The sequence below is a fragment of the Coenobita brevimanus genome, chromosome 20, assembly GCF_032717465.1.
Source record: "Coenobita brevimanus isolate Jiangsu-jjx chromosome 20, ASM3271746v2, whole genome shotgun sequence".
NCBI lineage: Eukaryota > Metazoa > Arthropoda > Malacostraca > Decapoda > Coenobitidae > Coenobita > Coenobita brevimanus.
In genome coordinates this window covers 12367984-12392174 of record NC_136973.1, presented here as the reverse complement: position 1 = coordinate 12392174, position 24191 = coordinate 12367984, and the positions used below count along the sequence as shown (strand labels likewise).

Below are 24191 nucleotides of genomic sequence, written 5' to 3'. Positions count from 1 at the left end.
TCCCGTAACCTTGGCGGTAGTAGATATGTTTCCCGCAACTCCGACAATCATCTGGTTACGGCCTTGCATGCTGGTATTTAGATTGTTGAGTTTAGCAAAAATGTCAGTGGGATACCCCAGTTGTAGGAGCCACATCTTGTTCAACAATTTGTCCACTAAACCACGCTTCTTTTCAGTGAGGAAAATTTCCCGAAGATCTAGTAGTAGCAGTACTTTTCCTCTCGAAAGCCACCTAATGTTTGAGTGAAAGAAAAGATGCTTGTGTTCTGTGCTGAAATCAGCACATAATTGCTCAAACAATCGAGTGTTCAATGCACCACCTTTGATGTAGTTGACAGTTTGAACTGCCTCGTTCATTACTTCTCTCAGTCGCGGTGACAGGTGTTGAGCAACCAGATTTTCACGATGTAGCAGGCAATGAAAAACATTCACCTTAGGATTAACTTGCTTTACAAATGCTGTGAAACCTTTTCGCACTCTGAGCATTGCTGGTGCCCCGTTAGAACAGATGCTGAAGCAGTCTGCTCATGGAAGTTCTTCCTCTTTCAAGAATTGGTCAACCATTTGAAAAGCATCTTCTCCTTTATTGGTCGTTGGCAGTGCATGACGAAAGAGAAACCCCTCTTCTAGATCCGTTGGACCTTCATACCTGACAAACCAACAGTTGGGCATTATTACTTACCTCTGTTGAGTAATCTAATTGCAAGCTATATGTTCCTGTGGCCTTGATGTGATCTACCACTTGCTGTTTGATATCATATATCAAGTAACAGGTCCATGATTCTCAAGTGTACTGTGTCATGTACGGGATAATTTCCAATTTCCCTGCAATGTCTTCTCCACACGCTGTTTTCACCATGTCAGTGGCTGCAGGTTTAATGAGATCTCCAACAGTGTGGGGTGTTCTTGTTTGAAATTCTCAATGCAACCTTGTATGATGCCAATGTGGCTTGCTTCAAAGCTACTACAGTATTGCTGGACTGTCAGGAGTCTCGAATCTTTGTCTCCTCAGAGCAGTTTCCTTCCTTTCAAATAAAGCTCGCTCTTGGTGAGCGTGTTCAGCCACACACACACACACACACAGCAGAGAGAGAGAGATTGAGAGAGAAAGTAACTGGTATGCTGTATAGCCCATTGTAGTTATTATGAAAATGCTAATAGTGTAATAAGGATATTTACAATTTCAGTTAAGTAAATAAAATACATTAAAGCATTAGGCCTATTCTACATCCTTGTGACCCATTGTCTGAGAATCACTGCACTAAATGAACATCAGTCATCACTATCATGAACACTTATTCTCTTCACTGAAATTTTCTGCGTTTCACTATGCCACATTTATATTGTTATGTACAAATTTACAGTACAGGCTGTCCTTGTTATAACGACGAGATGTGTTCGGGAAAACCCATTGTTGAGCCAGGGTATCGTTAAACGGGGACATTTTAACAAAGTATAGGGAAGCGTTTGGGAGCCATGGGATTTCCCCCCAACCAAGTCCAAAACCCACCCAGATGAGTCCAAAAACAAGTTTCTAGCTCACCTAAACCCCCTGGAAGGGTAACTTTTTTCAGCTTTGACGGGCAATAGCTCATGAACCAGTTGGTCTAAAATGCTCTGGTTTTGGCTTAAGGTGTGTAAGTTCAAGCTCTAAAATTTTGGCATAACATTTTTTACTTCTGCAAAAGTTGAAAAATTGACTCCATATACAGATTTTCACGCCGTTTCGGTCAATTGAAATTGCGTACCCTAGGGGTTAAGTGTTACTAGTGTCTATATTTCCTCAGGAAGTACACATTAATATGTTGATTCCAGGCCAGTGACTTCTGATAGTGTTACATGGTTCCATTGAGTACTTGTCCACTAGACAATTTACTGTTCTGTATGTAATGAAGTGATCTGTGATTCAGGTGTATGGTGAGAGAGCAACTCTACATACACAAGGCAACTTGCAGTCAGTTCATCAGAGGAGCTGATGTGGACTCTGCAGACCCCAGCTAAATGGTAATGATTGTGCCACGACTCAGATATGTTTATGTTTCTGGCTGTGCCTATATACTTTTGTACTGTAAGCCATTGTTTGCATGGCCAATGTATTTCCAAGTTGTACTATGAATTCTGCAGATGGAATATGCATTAAAAAATGTTTAAGAATTCCCCTTTTTTAAAATACTGGGGAAAAGTGAATGATAAATATTCTCAACAGTTCCTCTAAAAAGTTTATCTTCAATACAAGAATGATATGCAGTATACTGTGGCTTACAGTCAAACTGTGCCACCATTGATATTGGCCATGCCTCTGTTGCACAATAATGAGGTGGCAGGAAATTCTAAATACATTGCAAAAGTAATGTAGCAGTTACTTGATCATAGCCCTTGGAAGGAGTGTCACATTACGGGGGTTGAAGATGTATTGATCATGTTTATTACAGTTAATACTGTATATATACACAGAATTTGGCAAACCAACACTTAGTAATACTGAAAGGCACAAGATTTTTTATTTGGCTGTTTTTATATAATTTCCATGTCTTTTATTGCTGTGCAGATTGAATAATCATAATAATTAATCTGAACATTTTTTCTCTGTCACATGGTGTAAATGAGCTCCATGCAATATTAGGGTTCAATGGACAGTGCTATTAACATCATGGAGGTGCTGGTCTAATGGCAGCTGTTGTTCCAGGTTCATAGCTGACGTCAGAGCAGCGAAACAGTCATAAACAATGTCATCATCAGGGTGCTGCCTGAGTCATAGATGATCAGTGTAAAGCAGGACTGAGGGCACATCTTGTGTTGTTGGCACATCCAACAAGAGGTACCTCGGCCAACAACTGATGTGTTATTATCCTTGTAGTGTCCTCTGGAAGATTACCCCCCACACACATAGGAGCTGATCTTGGGTGATTTGGCGGGTATGGTATCCTATGCAGTATCTGTTGCTGCAGAGACAGTAGATAACAGCTATTGAAATAATGAACACAGTTGTAATTTTAGTCTGAATTGACAGCATGACTCAGCAGTGATCGCCTGTATATTTAAAGTTACGGTTCAGAAGTATTCATGTGTGTTATTAATTGTGTCTGCAATACTGGAAAGGAGTAATAGTCTGCATTGAAATTTTATCATTTATATGTCATTACCTTATTATTTAGCTATAGTGATAAGTTTTTGACAGTTACTGTTCAGTTGTAGTGGGAGCATCTTACAACTGAGCACTGATAATAGTGATACAGTATGGTAAAGTCATCATATTGGTGGTAGACAGTAAGATGGACAGTAAGGTAGAGTAGCTGAAGTATGGTGGAAATTGAGAGAGGCGGAAGGAATGATATAATGGAGATGATAAAGGAAGAACCAAGTGTAAAGTTAAGTGAGGAGAGTTATGAAATAATGGAGGTGGTAAAGGATGAACCAGATGTAAAGTTAGAATGTGAGGTGAGTGATAAAATAATGGAGGTGGTAAAGGAAGAACCAGATGTAAAGTTGGAGTGTGAGGTGGGTGAAGAACTGTTCCTCTGTGAGAATGAGAATAGCCAGGACACAGTGTCTCATGCAGCTGAAGTTAAGCAGTTCAAGTGTTTAGAGTGTGGTAAAGCATTTCCTAGCAAGAGCAGGCTTATGCAACATGCAGTAGCTCATTCAGGAGTGAAGAATTTCATGTGTAATGTATGTGGTAAACTGTTTAGCCTGAAACATCATCTGGCAGAACACCTGTTAATTCATTCAGGAGTGAAGAATTTCAAGTGCGATGTGTGTGGTAGACAGTTTCGTAGGAAAAATAAGCTCGCCAGACATCTATTAAATCATTCAAGAGTGAAGAATTTCAAGTGTGATGAATGTGGTAAGCTCTTTCATGTGAAAAGTAACCTTGCCAATCACCTATTAATTCACTCGGGAGTGAAGAATTTCAAGTGTGATGAATGTGGTAAACTGTTTGGCCTGAGGCATAAACTGGCCAAACACCTTTCAGTTCATTCAGGAGTGAAGAATTTGAAGTGTGATGAATGTGGTAAACTATTTGCTCGGAAAAGCCACCTCAACCAACACCTGTTAATTCATTCAGGAGTGAAGAATTTCAGGTGTGATGAATGTGGTAAGCTGTTTGTTCAGAAATGCAATCTCACCCAACACCTATTAGTTCATTCAAGAGTGAAGAATTTCAAATGTGATGAATGTGGTAAACTGTTTGGTCACAAAAATAGTTTCACCAGACACCTAGTAATTCATTCAGGAGTGAAGAATTTCAAGTGTGATCAATGTGGTAAACTGTTTGGTCAGAAAAATAATCTCACCAAACACCTATTAATTCATTCAGGAGTGAAGAATTTCAAGTGTGATGAATGTGGTAAACTGTTTGGTCACAAAAATAGTTTCACCAGACATGTATTAATTCATTCAGGAGTGAAGAATTTCAAGTGTGATCAATGTGGTAAACTGTTTGGTCAGAAAAATAGTCTCACCAAACACTTATTAATTCATTCAGGAGTGAAGAATTTCAAGTGTGATGAATGTGGTAAACTGTTTACTAGGAAATGTGATCTCAGCCAACACTGTTTAATTCATTAACCCTTATCCCACAGGTCATGGTATATCAGATAATGACTGAGGGGTTCTAGCTCCTTTGGTTCACAGGATTTTACATAATATCTGCTTCATTGTAGCTTTTTTTTTTTTTTTTTAATGCAAGGAAGAAGGAACCAAAGGCCAGGAGCCTGAAAATCATTCCCTTCAAGAAGAAAATAAAAACAACACAAACGAGAGCCAAATTCAAGATCCGTTCATTTTGAGATACCTGGACACATTGCGTTTGAAAGACTGGAGATCATAGAAGTAGGAAATACAGACAGAGGGAGACAGTTCCAGAGTTGACCTGTTTTATAAATGATGGATTGGAAGTAACGGTGAACTCATCCATTAAAGAGTAGCACAGAAGAGGGATGAGCATTTGTTGCAAGAGGGTGCTACGTGCCCATCGTAGAGGTGGAGGGATGCAAGCAGACAGTTCAGACGAGCAGTCACCATTGAAGTAACGATAGAAAAGAGATAAATGTGCAACAATGTGGTGAAGAGACAGAGGTTGAAGGGAGCCAGTAAAAGGAGGGGAGTTAATGAGAAGAAAAGCCTTTGACTCCACCCAATTGAGATGAGCTGTATGTGGGGAGCTTCCCCACACATGAGAACTGTACTTACTCTACATGGGTGGATAAAACCCGTGTATAAAGTCAACAACTGTGCAGGGGTAAAGAAGGTACGGAGTTGGCTTAGCACACCTAATCTCTTGGATTTTACAGAGATGTGATATGATCTTTCCAAGATAATTTCCGAGAGAATGAAATCCCAAGTATGTTTAAGGATGATGCTGGATTGAGCTGGATATTATTGGATATTATTAAAGATTAGTGGGTACTCCTGTGGAAGATTTTGTCAGAATGTTAGGTGTAAGAACTGAGTCTTTGATGCATTAAAAACAACAAGATTATTTTTACCCCAGTCAGAATATGAGCCAAGTCAGACATTAGGTGTGCCATAGCCTCATCCCTTGTTTGTTGAAGTAACTGCTGAGATGGACGTTGCAGGAACCGAATGGGAAGGTGAAGGGTGGACTCATCAGTGTATGAGTGGATAGGGTTAGATGTACAGCTTAGAAGGTCATTGATGAAGGAAGAGAGTTGGTGATAGGACAGAGCCCTGAGGAACACCACTATTGATAGATCTAGGAGAAGAATGGTGGCCATCTACAACAGCAGCTGTAGAACGACCAGAAAGGAAGCTATAGATGAATGTGCAAATAGAAGGATAGAAACCGTAAGAAGACAATTTGGAAATTGAAGATTTATGCCAGACTCGATCGAAAGCCTTTGAAATGTCAAGTGCAATGGCAAAGCTTTCGCCAAAGTCCTGAAAGGAGTTTGAAGAGTGCACCCATAAATGTGGTGTCAGTTGGCCTCTTGTATCTCATTAAAGTCAACTGAGTGCATATTGGGCAGCATCAATCATGCTAATAATGTCTGTCAGTCTACCTATTTATATCTATAGCTTGTCGCAATAATCCCGTTAGGAGTGGCCGTTTGTCTTTGAGTTAGTTGTTTTATGGGGAAGGGCACTAACCCTCCACCAACTCACTTGTTGACACGTAGGGAACATACTATGTCCTGATATGAAATTATAATGTTGCTTTATATAATTCATTACCTGCGAACCTCTTATGTACCAATATCACTCCCACCAGGCCACCACTGCTGCTGCTGTCCTCACCCCCCCCCAACCTAATTCGTTGTCATGAGAGGAGACACATCATATGGAAACATGGCACCAACCTAGCTCCCCTCCTCGTGTATGATGCTTTGCCACCCTCTATACCCTCCTCCTACATTATCTTTCCTAAGCAGAAGTGATGTGTTTGTGTGTGTGTTTTTTCCTTGGTTTATGCTCCCACAGTGTAAATAGTGTACCTCATTGTTGTTTGTAAGTAGATTACAGCAGTGACTTTAAAAAATATGCATAAATGATGTGCAAGTAGCAGGTGATGTGAAGCAATAGTGCGACATGGATGTAGCAGGTGACGAGTGAACAAAAAGGGCACAGTGAAGTAATGGACGAAAGTGACATGGTAAAATAATGTGTGCAGCAGTGACGACTACTGTATATATTTTACAATTGATGGTTGTATATAGGATTTGTAAATATTTATTTCTAGACAAATGAGGCTTTCTTCAGTAATTATCCTGGATAGAAAATAAGTGCCTGTTCATGTAATACAGTATTTTGATTTAGAAAGAAGAATGAGATATTTATAGAAAAATATGTTTAGGGCAGTAAACAGTAAGGGCACCAAGTTATAATAATGAAGTAAGGTGAGAAATATAAAGTATATGTACATATCATGACTAATGTATACACTCAATCCTCGTAAATCGCGTGTTTATAAATCACGGATTTGTAAATCACGGCTAAGTGGCTGTCAAACTGCCGGCACCCTTAAATCGCTGTTAAGTCACGAAAATCGCGGACCTAGGCACTGAAGTGGGCCTTTTCCGAGGAGAATCGTAAACCGCGGCATTCAGTTTGAAAATCGCGACCCAACATCCAATCACCACCCGTCCCTGGTGGCAAGTGTGCATACTAATGCCGCCTTGTTGTTGTTCTTCTTCCCACCAGTCCGCACACTACAGACCATCGCGGTGGAGTATGAGAGCTACCTGCCTTTTTTTGTGCACCTTCCCCCTCGCCTCCTACTTTCCATGGCCCCTCCCAAACCCCCGATGAAGTGCTCTAAGCAGTATGGCATCAAGAAGCAGCCGCCGTTGTTGTACAGTCAACGTTTGGAGCTCATTTGTCATATTGAGAAGGGAGAGAAGTTTTCAAGGCTGGCGAAAGAATTTGGGAAGAACGAGTCGACCATAAGGACGATCTACAAAAACAGGGAGAAAGTGAAGAAGTGCGTCAAAGCTTACGGGACAAGGCTCATTGACGGCCGGGTACGGTGCAGAGACGAGACAGTAATTTGGACAGAAAGATGTCTGGAGATGTTCGTCCTGAGGCAGGCAAGGAAGAATATTCCGGTCGATGGCTCAGTCATCAGGGAGAAGGCTAAGAGTTTTCACAAACTGGCAAGTCAACAGCTCTGTATCAACCCCCCTAAGCCCTTCCATGCTAGCCATGTGTGGTTGGCTAACTTTCTGACAAGGAAGCACCTTAAAAACCTGCACGCGACTGGAGAGAGAGCATCTGCTGACATGGCCGCGGCAGAGGACTTTTCAACCGTCCTCCAGGCAGTTATGGAGGAGGGGGGTTATACAGCAGAAACTGTTTTCAACATGGATGAGACTGGACTCCAGTGGAAAAAGCTGCCTAGCACCACATACATCCCACGTCAACACTGAAAGGCCCAGGGAAGGAAGCTCAACAAGGGGCGCTACACAGTCATTTTTTGTACCAGTGCCAAGGGAACATTCAAGATGAAGCCTTTTGTAATTAATAAGACAAGAAAACCCCGCACCTTCCACAACCTCGAAGACATGGATCAGTTAGGTGTATTGGCGTCAGCAGGCTAAGGCATGGGCTACTACAGGCGTAGTCGTGGACTGGTTTGACAGATTTGTTGAGGATGCGAAGGCTTATTGCAAGCGTGTTAAAGTGCTGTTCAGAGTGTTGTTGCTCATGGACAGTGCTCCCGCTTACCCACAAGCCCTAACCTCACGTCTCCCCAGCGTCAAAGTTCTGTTCCTCCCACCCAACACCACCTCTCTTCTCCAACCACTTGACCAGGAGATAATAGCGAATATGAAACTGTTTTACACCCAGTTATTTTATCGCCAGTTTATCTCCACCGTCATCGACGATGCACTGAAGCGGCAGCTGCTGAGAGAGATCACGGCAAACAGCAGCAACAGTGAGACAGAGGTGAGTGTTGTTGAGCCTGACCCCGGAGAAAGTCGGGAGGTGTTGTCTGTGTACCAGTTCTCGAGGAAAGTTAACATCAAGGACTCTATCGATGCACTACTAGAGGCTTGGGGCAAGCTTAATGTTGCAACGATTGCACGTGGCTGGCGCTTTCTCCTGCCTAACCTCACGAGTGACAACGCGCCAACTCAGAGTGTAGATGACAACGTACAGGCCATTGTTCAACTGGCTCGGAATCTGCCCGCCTGTGGTGAAGTCTCAGCTAGTGACATAATGGACGTGATTATTGAGAAGGTTGATGATGCTGAGGCTGTCTTGGAGGCTGTTATACAAGACGACAAGCACTTGGAAAGGCAAACTAACCGTGAAGTGAGTGAAGTGAATGAGCAGGAACGTGGCGAGCCTTCTATGAAGGAGCTCAGTGATTTGCTTGTTTACGTAGACTTGGCCAAGAAGATTGTGAAATCCATTGAACTTGATGAGGAAAGGTGTAGTGAGAGTATTGGTTACATAGAAAAAGCTGTGTGTTTTTGCAAGGAATTGCATAATTGCAGAGTTAATGAGAAACATCAGGAACTCATCACCCACTATTTTGCCTGAGTAAGGGCAGAAGCTGAACCTGAACCACTGCCTGGCCCTTCATGCACTGAGGACATGGATGACGTAGCGTCTGTCATCTCTGAGGCAGACTTTGAGGGCTTCCTGAGGGAGGCAGAGGAGCTGGAGAAGGGAGAACAGCATGAGGGAGCACCCCCACCTCATGCTGAGAGGTTCTGAGTTCTTCCCAACACCACCCCACTCCATTCACTTAAGCAATATTGTCGTAGGATTAAGGTGAGATCCCTTAACATGGCTTATTTCTATTTAATACATGCACTGAATATTCCTAAATTTGTATGTGTTTGTTTGATGGTGCCTAGATAGGTGTAGGTAGGGTGCTGTGGGGGGTGGTTGGCCAAAGTCCAGACCCAAATTAATTTTTCACATGAGTTATTATTTATAAACTGCGGAATTTGTAAATCGCGGCAGTGGTCCAGACCCAAATTGCTGTGATTTACGAGGATTGAGTGTACATTTAACAACTGTGACGTGTGTATGTAGTAGGTTGAAGCTTATTTTTTGGCCTTTTAAAATATTACCTTCTTACCCCATAATTTGTTTGAATATATGAAAAAAAAAAAAAGAAAAAAAAAAAATCAGGGAAAACATCAGTGAAATTGGTGAACATTTATTGGTAGCTCAAAAACACTGTTGTTCTGAATGCATCTAATAGTGGTTCAACATAGGACATTCTTGAGTATAGTGAACCATTACTGTACCCATGTGAATTACAGTTAGCCAAGTCATAATACCGTATCATGAATCACCCTCTATGTTAGCTGAAAATGTAAGCCTGGTACAGTATAGTTGTACATGATACTGCGATGTTCAGTGTTTATTCTGCATCAGAATTTCCAGTGTTATAAAATTTCCATCCTGCTGAGTCACATGGACAATATGCAGATACTATCATCATTTTTGTCCCATAGATCTATAATTCACCTGTGTGTGTTTTACAGAATAAAGATTCTGTCATAAAAGAGGTATACTGTTTCTATTGAAGTTTATATGTAGCAGATGCAAAATTGTTGCAACACACATTTCTGATCAACTGAGCAGCACAGAATTGCAGGTAAATGTATCATATTCTCTTAAAACAGTTGCCCATAAATGCTTACATTTCCGAATTTTGAATATAATTTCAATTTTTGTTTTAAACATGACAGCCCCTGCAATTTGCATGTAGTCAATTGTACAATATATTATTTTTTCAATTTGAGTGTTTTCTACTGTTTATTTGTCAGGTTGATTCACTATCTATCTGTTCGCCTCCATGTTGCCATGTCCCCCACCATTTCATTGCAGGGTTAAAAGCAGAGTTCCAAAGCAAAATACCCGGGACTCCAGTTCAGACTGAAAAGTATACCACAGTCCCGGCTCCAACTGTGTCCAGAAACCACTACCGGGTAGCTGAACTAGGACACAAAGAGCTGGCATGCCAAGCATCTGGAAGTCCCTCTAGCCCGGAGCTGCCACACCCCCACCTTCGCAACCCGAGCCATTAATACCAACGACTGTGGGGGCTTGTCAGCTTAGTGCCTGCTAGAGGCAGCACAAGCGAGCTTGCTAGATACAGCTTGGCAACGCAAAAGGAGTTCCAGTGTTCAAGAGTGCTTCCTAGATGCCGCACAACCGAGCTTGCTAGAGGCGGCTTGGCAATGCAGAAGGAGTCCCAGGGTGTGCCTGCTAGACGCAGCACAACTGAGCATGCTAGAGGTGGCTTGGCAATGCAGAAGGAGTCCCAGGGTGTACCTGCTAGACGCAGCACAACTGAGCATGCTAGAGGTGGCTTGGCAATGCGGAAGGAATTCCAGTGTTCCAGTGTGCTTGCTATACGTGAAACCGAGCTTGCTAGAAGCATTTGGCAATGCAAAAGAAGTTCCAGGGTGTGCCTGCTAGATGCAGCACAACTGAGCATGCTAGAGGTGGCTTGGCAACGCGGAAGGAGTTCCATTGTTCAAGTGTGCTTGCTATATGCACAACCGAACTTGCTAGAGGCTGCTTGGCACCGTGGAATGAGTTCCAGTGTTCCAGTGTGCTTGCTAGGCATGGCACAACCGAGCTTGCTAGAGGCGGCTTGGCAATGCGGAAGGAGTTCCAGTGGTCCAGTATGCTTGCTAGACGTGCAATCAAGCTTGCTAGCGGTGGCTTGGTAACACAGGAGTTCCAGTGTTCCAGTGTGCAGCTTGCTAGTCATCGCACAACCGAACTTGCTAGAGGTGGCTTGGCAACACAGAAGGAGTTCCAGACCACCCTCCCCCCCCGGAGTCCGGGCGGTTTCCCCAACGTGACACTGAAGCTGGAATCAGTCTCCCTCCCCCCCACACAGGTAAGGAACACCCTCCTTCCCCTGGAAAATGGATCCCAGGCTTAGTAATATAAACTTGATTGCCCCATCCATTTTGGGTCCTTTCTAACTTCACCGCTATACCCACTCTGGGTACACTATTAATTACTCTATCCCCAGGCTGAGAGAAAGAGAGCCAGACATTAGGTCTTCACTTTGCCAGAGTCATAATCTATGTACCCCTTGGTCCTACCTCAAATAATACACTACATCTCAACTCCCCCTACAGACGCAGAGACAAAACCCAGCCCCATCCTTTTGCAGAGAGTCCTTGTGACGGGTGTCAGCGTTATATGCGGAACGTCCCGTCCAGCTTTCCCCTTCCAATTCCCTTTCACCCTAAATGACCATTTCTTGTACATAAATCCCACGATATTGGATGCAGAGTTGTATATAGAGGCTTGTGCAATATTAAATCTTTTTTCCTGTCCACCCTGTTCTCTTAAGGTGTGTTGAGTCCTACTATGGTGGTCCTCCCTGTTTAGAAGAACCCCACTGGGCTGGAAGGACCCTAGCATAACTCAAAGCAATGTACAGCCGAGGAAAGTTCCGCCTTATACACCTGCCTGCCAGTTCGGACCTTTATGCGTGAGACAACCACTAGTGAAGCAGTAACCAGACACTCAAATGTTTGGTACCACTGTGTGGGAGGGGAGAGGTTAAGGGAGGAGGAAGATTGGGAAAGCTGATAGTTCCTACCCTTCCCTCTTCCATCCCCATCCTTCTCACACAGTTACCAGATTGATAAATGTTGGCTACTGCTTCACTACCACTTGTAACTTCGAAGTGGTGAGCTAGTGTATAACGCAGAACTTTCCTCGGGTGTACCTTTGGTTGTTCACTGGGATGGCAAACTTATTGTTGACCTGATAGGATCGACTCCCTTTAACCATGGATTGCAAGTCACAGCTCATGCTGGGTAGCGTCGCGTTGGAAGGCACAGCTCGGACTGTGCTGGCCGTGCAGCACTGTAAACAACTCGACCCCTACGCAAGCTTGCGCATGGCGCTACGCAAAGACAGATTCTTTTCTTTTCACCAGATGATGCCCTGGATGTTTATCTTCAAGTTTACAGTAAACAAAAACTTTTTTTTTTTTTTCATTTTTTCACTACTCCCATACATAAACTTAGGCATGGCCCTACGGAGAGAGAGAGATTTTTTCTTTTCACCAGATGCCTTGGATGTTTATCTTCAAGTTTATAAGGCCGCTTTCACACGAGGCCACCAGTGGCCTCAATTAGTTGCCTCCCATAGTTTTCAATGGAGCCTTTCACACGAGGCCACTGGTTTCCCGGCCGGTGGCTCGCTCGCGGAACTAGTGTCCGCCACTGGCAGTTGCTGTCACTCGCTGTAAAGCATTTTTTTCAAATTGGAGCTTTCATACGGCTACACTAGTTGCCGGCCCCTTCACATTGGGTCACCAGTGGCAGCCACTGGTGGCCTCATGTGAAAGCGGCCTAATAAACTTGAAGATAAACATCCAAGGCATCTGGTGAAGAGAAAAAATCTCTCTCTCTCCGTAGGGCCATGCGTAAGTTTATGTATGGGAGTAGTGAAAAAATGAAAAAAAAAAAAGTTTTTTGTCCACAACAGGGTGGGATTAAAAAAAAAAAAAAAAAAGTAATTGTGCAATCCATGGGTTGTTTCTGGCAGAGAACTTTGTCAATTGCCAACAGTCACAAAGCTGCCAAATGGAACTGGTCAGACCCAGGCAGCAGTCATCCACAGGGCATTAGAAGACTAGGGCTAAGCTAACAGTGTTCATGCTGTGTGCTATGATACAAGCAGCTCAAACACCGATCAGATTACTGACACTTGTGTCCTCTTGGAACAAAAGTTTGGTAAGGAGTTGTCATCTTTAGCATGTACACATCACATCATGGAACTGGTCATTGGCATATAGTTTCAGGTTTGTCAGGTTATCACATCACGTCCTGAGGTTCCTCTTCAAGTATTTCAAAGAATACTGGTCATTTGTTAATCAAGAAATATATGGAACAAGAAAGGCAAACGATACTATATTTGGCCTAGTTGAAGATATTGGTGAAAGCACCATCGAGCTGGGAATTAGACATCTGGAAGAGAACAAGCCAAGAGATGACTATAGGGAATTTTTAGAATTGGTCGTTGTCTTTCTTGGTTCTGTTTCAGTAAGAGGACACCTACTCATGGCATCTGGGGCCATGTACCATGCTCAATGGATGTGTAAAGTTATTTATACCTTCAAGATCTGGATGTTTCATGGCCAGTCCAACCTGACACCGAAAAAGGAAAAGGGACTCCCAGGATGTGTGTATTTTTGCAGTACTTGTTTATAAAGGGGTGGAAATTGGCTTCCCTTGCAGCCAGTGCTCCATACAAGACTACCAGCTGTTGACATGATTCCCGAATTACACCATAATCAACCCTGCAATATTAGTGGCTACAGCACAGAAGTTTTGTAATCAATTATGATACCTGTCACTGGAATTGGTTGGATTGGCCCTATTTGACTGCCAATTAAGTACTTCAATAAAACGGCTGATGGTGAGCATCATGAAAAAAAAAGGATGATGAAGTTGACAGGGTCATCTATCTATCTATTGCCAGACGCCTCAATCCCGTTTGGGGTGGCCACAAACAAATCGCCTACACGTCGTCCTGTCCCCCGCCATTTCACTGCCCTGCTTCCAACTCACACACCCCTCTCTCATATACCTCTCCACCCCATCCCTCCATCTTATCCTCGGCCTCCCCCTCCCCCTCCCTCTTCCCCCCTCCACCTCACTCACATGCACTCTCTTCGTCAGTCTTTCACCCTCCATCCTCTCCACATGGCCAAACCATTTCAGTGTGTTCCTCATAACGCTTCCTATCACATCCACATCCACACCACAGCGCTCCTTTATATCCTCATTCTTCAGCCTGTCTCTCCATGTGACTCCACAGGCTCCTCTTAACTCATTTCCACTGCTCTCACTCTTGACTTGTGTCCTTCTAACAACGTCCAAGCTTCACGTCCATACGTTAGAGTTTGTATCGCAATACTGTCATGTAGTTACTTTTTCACTTCCATGCTCACTTCCCTGTTTCTTATCACTGCTTTCAAAGAACCAGCAACCTTTCTTCCCTGCTGTTCCCTTTCAAGCACTTCACCCTCCAAACCTCCATCCTTACTCATCACACTACCCGAGTACTTAAACGTACTCACATTTTCCAATACCTCACCATCCAACCTCGCTGTACATTCACTGACTTCACGTCTCTCAAAGACCATCACTTTACTCTTCCCTACATTCACCTTTAGATTCCATTTCTTACACACACTCCCAAACTCATCCACCAAGCCTTGCTGCTCCCCTTCGTCTTCACTCAACAACACAGTAACATCTGCAAACAACAGTACAGGGAGTTTCCAAACACTATCCTCTCTCACCAGGGCCACTCCAACATCCACTACCCTACCTTGTACCTCTTTTATTACCCCATCCATGTACAGATTGAACAACCATGGAGACATGACACATCCCTGTTTCAACCCAACCTTCAAAAGAGAAAATTCACTTAGTTCACCATCCTCATGCACTGCAGCCTTAGCACCATTATACATACTCTTCACAGCATTCAACAACTTCCCATCATACTCCATATATTCTTAATACTTTCCACAATCCTTGTCTATCCACCCTGTCATATGCTTTCTCCAAATCCATGAAAGCCGCATACAACGTCTTTCTCTTCTCCAGAAACTTTTCCACTAAAGATCTAAGAATGAATATCTGATCTACACAACCTCTTCCCTTCCTAAAGCCTCCCTGTTCTTCTCCAACTAATTCCTCTGTTCGTTCTCTAACTTTGTCAATAAGTATCCTACCATACACTTTTCCTATTATACTAAGAAGACAGATGCCCCTATGATTACCACACACTTCTTTTTCCCCTTTTCCTTTGTACAAGGGAATAATTATACCTGACTTCCAATCCTCCGGGACTCTACCTTCCTCCCAGGCCAATCTGCACGTCTTCCACATCCATTCTACTACTATCTCTACCCCATACTACAGCATTTCACCACACACTCTATCAATTCCTGGGGCTTTCCCCAATTTAACTTTCTCCATTGCTTCCACCACTTCTGTCCTACTGATTTCTTCCTGTCTTCTCACCTCCCTGCTAAACGAATCAGTGCCAATTTAATTTAATTCAGGGACTAGACCCTTGAAAATTTTGTCTCATGAATGAAATGATGTAGCTTCCAGACATATTTCTTGAATTTGATCCAGACTCGGGACACACGGGAAGATTTCCAGGAAGCTGCAGGGTAATATGGGGAAGGGAGGAAGGGGAAAATGAGCAGACTGGGAAGAAAAATAGATAGGGAGTGAGGGAGAAAGAGGAAGGAGATTGGTGAGGCAGTGGAGAGTGCGGCAGAGGGAATGAAGCGGTAAACGAAACCAGGATGAGTGAAACAGGAAGATGCAAAGAAAAATGTGAGGCAAGAGGAATAGATCTTAAGGGGGAAGGAAGAGTGGGGCATGGGGAAGTAAGGCAGGAGGGTAAGAGAAGGGTGTGAGGCAGGAGGGTAAGGCAAGGTTATGAAGCAGAAGGGTAAGGCAAGGGTGTGAGGCAGGAGGGGTGGCAGCATGGGGGGCAAGAAAAGAAAATGAGGTATAAATTGAAACATGGATGTGGCATGAGGCAGGAAGGAAAAAGGAGGAGCAGGGGTGAGGCAGAGGTGGGGAGGAAAAGGAAATTGTTATGCTAAGTGTTTTTAAGTTGGCTTCCCGTCCTACAAACACCTAGGATGGCTTATGTTAACTGTTTTCAGTCCGGCTTCGTGTCCTATCAACACCCTAGGTATAGCTGGGTTCTTTTTCTAGAGCTAGGATACTGTATGAGAAAAACAGGGCATAAAAACTCTGGACAACTACCTTACATGTATTGAAATGATAACAGCGGACAACGTCACGACACCCCAAAGAGGTGATAACAGAGGGTTAGATGCAGCGTATGGGGTGTCCGTACCATATAGGCACAAGTCCCGGGAAGCTGCACCCCTACTCCCCGGAACCAACCCGACCCGTACACCTCAGCTCAGGCGCACTACCTTCTTGCCAGCCCGGCCTGCGTCAGGATTGGGGTGAAACTGAACCTTACGCTCCTTACAGCTCCATGGAGACGGCCTCAAGCCACTCCAATTTAGAGACGGCCTCCAGCTGCTCCACATCAGAGACGGCCTCCAGCTGCTCCACATCAGAGACGGCCTCCAGCTGCTCCACATCAGAGACGGCCTCCAGCTGCTCCACATCAGAGACGGCCTCCAGCTGCTCCACATCAGAGACGGCCTCCAGCTGCTCCACATCAGAGACGGCCTCCAGCTGCTCCACATCAGAGACGGCCTCCAGCTGCTCCACATCAGAGACGGCCTCAAGCTGCTCCAATTTAGAGATGGCCTCCAGCTGCTCCACATCAGAGACGGTCTCCAGCCGCTTCACATCAGAGATGGCCTCTAGCCGCTCCACAACTGAGACGGCCTCAAGCCGCTCCTCAGAAGAGACGGCCTCAAGCTGCTTCTCGAACAAGACGGCCTCAAGCTGCTCCTCAGAAGAGACGTCCTCAAGCTGCTCCTTGAACAAGACGGCCTCAAGCCGCTCCTCACAATAGACGGCCTCAAACTGCTCACCTACTGAGACAGCCTCAAGCTGCTCCACCAGGACTACCTGCAGGGTTGGTAGCGGTCCTGAGGACAAGACACCAGCAACGGCCTCCTGCCGTGCCCACAGACGAGAGAGAGCCTCTAGCTGCTCTACGCCTGCACGTTGTCCTCCCGCGTCCACCTGCCGTTGTACCAGTCCCTACCCAGGGAGCCCACCATTGACAGCCTGGTGGCAGGGCCCTGTACTGTCCCTGGGGTTATTCTCCCTGCAGCTGGCCCCTGAGGAGGACCTGCCCCTGATGGACCCCTCCTTGGAATGATCCCACAGTCCCCTCCTGATGGTGAAGTACCCTGGAGTGGACTGTAGCCCCCGGGTCTCTGATGGCGCCTCCAGCTCCCCAGGGCAAGACCCACCCCACTCCTGGCCGAGGCGACGTAGATCCTCCACCTAGTGGCTCAGAAGGCGTATGGAGGAGTTGTTTGGCCCCTACTCCGCCAGCCAGACCTCTGCCCCCACCCCCAGCACCTGGGGCCTTTCATCACGCCCACGGAGGACGACATCAACCTACCTGGACTATAAGACTCAGGTGTGAATCAGTATGAGGACATAAATAGTAGATTGCCAAAAGTGGAATCATTAAGTGACCGTGATCAGACAGTGACTTAAAGTGCAGTGTGATGAAAGTAAAGCTTCCGTACCTGAAGTAGTGATTTCATCATTCAGCAACCCCCTCCCTTGCACCTGTACCAACCTAGACTCCCCCCCCCCCCGCAACCAGATCAAGTCAGTGTCCCCCCCAGTGATCATCACAAGGTTGGATATAAGAACTCTCATGTGACTCGGAGCCAGTGTTCCTGGAGACTGAATATAAATAATAACCCCGAGGCACCTAGAATCGTACTGTGAACTGTATCACTCCATACTGTGAACTGTGCCACCCTGAATTGTGAACTGTGACTGTCACGTATCCTGTGAGACATGCTCACCCCTGTTCAGTAATCCCAGAATTGATGAATCAGAAATAATGTGAGACATCTCATTGCCCTTGCGTACACTTAGTAAATATACGTGTAAGGTGTTGCCTTGAGTTTTTATGCCCTGTTCCTCCTATATTTGTAGTATCGCCCCGGTCCTGAAAAGTACCCAATACTAGGCCAGGCGTTCTTAGGATGGGAAGCCACCCTTAAAACACCAAGCATAACGCTGGTGGACAGCGGTGGTTCTTGACCCGGGCCGAGTTAAACTAAAGGAGAAACAGCAACAGGGAAAATGCCAAAATGGCGACCAAACCACACGTTCAGGTACCCAAATTTGAACAAGAACAATATGATATCCACACTTATCGATCATCAAGCTGCTGCTTGATATTGGGTTTGAGGATGATAGACAGAAAATTGGTGTGACATTACCACTGCTTGGCAAGGCAGCAGCCAGCATTGCCCCCAGAGTCGTCCCTGACCTATCCTGGGCAAATTTCATGACGAATGACAGAAGCAGTCACGCCCTCTCTGGGGAAAGTCGTAGCATTATCACAATTGGATAACCTAACATACGACGGGAACCTGGACAATACACTGATCCAGGCAAAGCGGCTCATCACTGCTGCATACTCAGAAGCAAACGCAGAGACCCAGGAACAACACATTTTCAATACCTGATTAGAGTCCTCCCCAACATGGTCAAGGAGCATTTCACAATTCACGACCCAACGGGGGACCTAGACAGGGACATCATGCTGATATGACGGCTTTTAACCTGCCACTCCACATTCCAAGAAAATGCGGCTAGCAAGTTTCCAACCAACAACCCAGCACCACACGGCAAACCTCAATCCTTACCAACCCACAGCAGCCCCGCGCTGGTGCCTCCCCCACCCAGGGCCTATCCTCCTAGCAAACGCCCCAGCCAGAGGGAGAGCCAGAACCTTATATCAATCAACCCCTGGGAATTCTCTGCATGTAGCCACCAATGCCCTCTCCACTACATATGGGAGCAGCTAAAGGCTGCCTGGCACAAAAGGAACATCCCGGGGCGATGCAAGGTATCCTCCCTGGGAGACGAGGATCCTGGAGATGACACCCCACCCATGGAAAACACCGACGTAGAGGAACCGGAGCTAGAGGAAGAAAACACGCCCCAGCAGCCGGATTTTTAGGACCGCCCCCACACCTCCCCACGGTGAGGGAGGCCGCCTCTTGCAAGTATCGCCTTCCAGTCTATGAAAAGATGAGACTGAACGGGGTAAAAACAAGGCTGCTGGTCAACACGGGAGCAACTAGATCCTGCCTCTACAGCCACTTCTACTCCCGTGACAAGTCTGCCTTCAGCTCGCTTTTTCCCACTTCTGCTCAACTCATAGATGGGGGGGATGGCCCCCTGTCTATCCGTGGGGAAACACGGGCCCTATGAGTCGACACGCACTAGCACACATCCACCCAACACAAGTTTATTATCTTCGGCTCTACCTGCCACAACAATGATGGATACCTGGGGCTAGATCTCCTGCAGAAATTACACACCACGATAGACTGCCACAAGCAGCAGCTCCAGTTTAGCAAGAGTCCAGCCCCTGCTTCCCAACCCGTGAAAGCAAAATGCACCTGCCCCCTGCCCCCGACTCCCACATCCCTGCCACCCCCCCTCTTGCCTTCTCTCCCCTCCCACCCCCACCCCTACTCCCTCCCCCCTTGTGTTCCTCCTGCCCCCACCCACGCCACACCCCCCTCCCCCTCTGACCTCCGCCCCCCCCCACCCTTCCTGCCATTATTGCCTCCACCATGACAATACCCCCACACCACGAAGCTTGGCTCCCCTTGAGAAGGCCCACCAGAACATCATCCGTCCTCTTCTCCCCCAGACTGCCACCAGGAACACTCTCGGTCTGTCTCCTACCCCCTACCTTCCTACCCCCACACATTGTGGCAGTGAGAATCGCTAACATCTCCACAACCCCTCTCACGCTACCAAAGGGGCTCAGTGTGTGAGAGATGGAGGAAGCAGAGCTTCACTGCCCTCCCTCCACCCCCACCCCCTTACCCCCCCATTCCCAATCACCTTTCTACCCACCAAGCTGACACTCTTCGCCACCTCATCCTGGACTTCAGGTCCCTCCGACATCAACCACACCACCTACGTGACGCACCAAATACATACCACAGGACCACCAATCTGCCAACCATCCAGATGGAAAAACCCTAAGCAGCGGGCGGAGGAAGACCGGCAGGTCCAGGAAATGCTCGATGCCGACATAATCTCACCCTTCACCAGCCCTTGGTCCTCCCCCGTCGTCCTTGTCCAAAAGAAAGACGGTACCATGCGCTTCTGCATCGACTACCGCTGTCTTAACGACATGACCATCAAAGATGCCACTCCCCTCCCCAGGATAGAAAACTCCCTCGACTCCCTATACAGAGCCTCCTGGTTCTCCACCCTGGACCTCCAGTCGGGTTATTGGCATGTCCCCGTGCAACCCGAGGACAGGCAGAAGATGGCGTTTTCCACTAGCAATGGGAAGTACTACGAATTCAATGTCCTGGCCTTCGGTTTCTGTGATGTCCTTGCAACATTCTCCCAATTGATGGAGTCCATCCTCATTGACCTGACCTGGGAAATTTGTCTGGCATATTTGGATGACATTATCTTCAGCAACACATGGGCCAATCACCTCTATCGCCTCAGAAGAGTATTCCAGCAGATCCGGCAGGCCGGCCTGAAGCTCCAGCCCTCCAAGTGCGTCTTGGCAGCCCGAACCATCTCTTTCCTGGGGCACATGATCTCACAAGATGGGTTCGCACCCGATCCAGACAAGTTGCCCGCTATCGCTGACATTCCCCCACCCGGGGACGCCCTTGAAGTACGGGCCTTCCTGGGCCTTGCTTTCTACTATCGGTAATTCGTGAAAGGCTTCATTGATATCGCCAAGCCTCTCCATGACTTGACCCGGAAGGGAGAACCCTTCAACTGGACTACTGAATGACAGGAAGCATTTCAGGCACTGAAGCACATGCTCACCACCGTCCCGATCGTTGCCTTCCTTGACTATACCCTACCCTTCTGGCTGTATACTGACATCTCCCTGATAGCCATTAGTGCCATCCTTGCCCAAGTGCAAGAAGGGCAGGAACACATCATCGCCTGTGCCAGTCGCACCTTAAATCAGGTGGAGCAGAACTACACTGCCACTAAGAGGGTGTGCCTGGGCATCATCTGGTCCTTGGAGCACTTCCAGGCCTACCTCTCGGGCACCTGCATCACGATCATTACTGACCACCAGTCGCTTCAATGGCTCCACCAATCAGACACCCATAACACCCAGCTCACTAGATAGAGGGAGACCCTAGAAGAGTTCAACTACGAAATCTACCGCCCCGGCAAACTCCACATTAATGCCGATGCCCTCTCCCACCTCCCCATCCATGCACTCCAGCCTGGATTGGACCTCCTGGCACAATGACATAATAAGGACTGTCCATCTTGGATCCCACCCCACCTATTCACCAAGCTACAGCAACAAGGCGACCATCTATTCAAGAGTCTGGGCACATCGTCCTTGCCCCTGATGTCGCCCAGGATGCTATGAGACATCTTCATTCTAGCAATGGGATCCACCACGGGACGAAAAGGGTCCTGAATCAGATATTCAGTGACATCTGTTGGACCCCCAACCCCTCCCAACTAGCCAAACAGATCGCCCAATCCTGCCGAGCATGTGCCCTTGGCAAAGATATCACCTGCACACCCAGCCCTTCAGGAGGCATGACTGCCCATAAGCCCTGGCTGTTGCTATCTGTGGACGTGGTGGGGCCCCTGCCACCCAAGGCAGGCTATCGGTACAGTATCACCTTTGTAGACACCTGTTCCAGGTTCCTCATAGCGTGCCCGGCCAAAGAACACCACGCCGTCGCCATAGCCGAGGCCCTGGTCCACCACGTTTTCCCTTTGGGATTCCACAGGCCCTGCATTCGGACAATGCCCCCCGAATTCACCAGCACCGTCTGAGAGGAATTAGCCAATCTATTCGGCTACCGTATATCTCGCTCCTCCCCGTATTAGCTGCAGGGCAACAGAATATGTGAAAGGAGCCACCACACCCTAATGAATCAAATCCAAGCCCGAATAGAAGAAACGAAGAATGAAGACTGGCCCGCCCACGTTAAGATCATCCAATGGGGGATGAACTCCTGCCCCAGGGAAGATGCCATCTCTCCCCACGAATGCGTCTTTGGGGAAGTGCCACTCCTTCCTCTACTCCAACACCTGCAACCTCCCTCTACTCCTCCCCCGTCCGATCCCCTCCACCATCTTAAGAGACGCCTTCACTGCCTACATAACAACCTGGACTTGCAGCCAGATGCTATGCCCTCCAACCTCTACAAGCCAGGCAACACTGTGATGGTGGGAAAGCTGCCTGTCCACCACAAACTTGCCCCACATTTCATGGGCCCCTACACAGTCTCCCATGTCCCAAACCCCTACCAAGTGATCATAGATTATCACAACACTCCCCGCACATACAGAAACCGCCACGTCCGTCCTTTCCATGCCCCCGCCCTCTCCCCAGCCGACCCCATCTGCCCTAACCCCACCTCGTCTTCCTCTGCCACCTCAGACCCCCTTCCCATTTCCTACAACTGCTACGTCACCCCCTCCTCCTCCCTCCCCACCCTCCTCGATGCCACCCTCTGCCATGCCACATCACACCTCACTGCTACCTTCACTCGCGCCGTAACAACCATCCACCCCACCACCCTCATCCCTCACTGCCACGCCGCCAACCTCCCACCCACTACCTGCCCTGCACACGCCCACACCACTCCAGACCCAGACGCCCTCAGCTGCCCACTCCCTGCCCCCGATCACGACCACGCACCCACCAGCACACCACCAACCCACCGACACCACCTCCATACACACCACCCCAAACCCAACTGTTACGATATGAGGCCGCACACCCACATCACCACCAACCTCCACCCTCAAAACCACCGTCACTCACTCTGGCTGTCTTTCATGCCCTCCTGCAAGATACACCACCATCCCATCCCCCACCCCTCCACCCTCCCCTTCCACCCCTCTCACCCCTAACACAACACTCAACCTTCCATCCTCTTCTTCACTTATGCCCCACACCATAACCTGGACAAGATGACCTACTGCTGGACCGTTCTCCTGCAACACCTGACGCCGGCACACATCACCAACATCACCCACACGTACTACCTCCAGGCATGGGGACTTGACTTTTTCCACAACGACTGTGGTGAAATGATAACAGCAGAAGACATGATAACAGTGGAAGGTGACACGACACCCCCAGGAGGCAACAACAGAGGGGTAGATGCAGTGTATGGGGTGTCTGTACCATATGGGCACAAGTCCCGGGTAGCCACGTGGCCCTACTCCCCGGAACCAACCCGACCCGTACACTTCAGCCCAGGCGCATTACCTTCTTGCCAGCCCAGCCTGCATCAGGATCGGGGTGGAGCTGAATCCTACGCTCCTTACAGTCCCACAGAGACATCCTCAAACTGCTCCACTTTAGAGACGGCCTCAAGCCGCCCCACTACCGAGACGACCTCAAGCCACTCCACACTCGAGACGGCCTCAAGTCGCTCCACACTCGAGACGGCCTCAAGCCGCTCCATATACGAGATGGCCTCCAGCCGCTCCACATACGAGACAGCCTCCAGCCGCTCCACATATGAGATGGCCTCAAGCGGCTCCAATAACGAGACGGCCTCAAGCCACTCCTCCACTAATTAGACGGCCTCAAACCATTCCACAAGGACTACCCGCAGAGTCAGTAGCCGTCCTGAGGACAAGACACCAGCAACGGCCTCCAGCTGCACCCACAGATAAGAGAAGGCCTCTAGCCACCCTACACTCGCACGTTGTCCTCCACCTGCCATAGTACCAGCCTCCAGCCAAGGAGTCCATGACTGACAGCCTGGTGGCAAGGCACCATAGTGTCACCGGGGCTATTCTCCCTGCAGCCGGCCACTGAGGAGGACCTGCCCCTGACAGACCCCTCCCCGGAATGACACCACAGCCCCCTCATGATGGCAAAGCACCCTGGAGCGGACCGCAGCCCCAGGGTCCCCAACGGCCCCCCCGGCTCCCAGGGGCAGAAACCACCCCACTCCCGGCCAAGGCGATGTGGATACTCCACCCAGCGGCTCAGAAGGCAGTTGTTTGGCCCCT

At 47.5% G+C, this 24191-nt stretch overlaps 1 protein-coding gene across 1 annotated transcript; it reads left to right on the top strand.

Annotated features, from left to right (window-relative positions):
- Positions 1-3621: 3621 nt before the first annotated feature.
- Positions 3622-4569, top strand: LOC145391906 (uncharacterized). The gene has a single exon (XM_080266401.1). It carries the CDS (start codon positions 3622-3624, stop codon positions 4567-4569), a length of 948 nt encoding a protein of 315 aa, XP_080122527.1.
- Positions 4570-24191: the final 19622 nt, after the last annotated feature.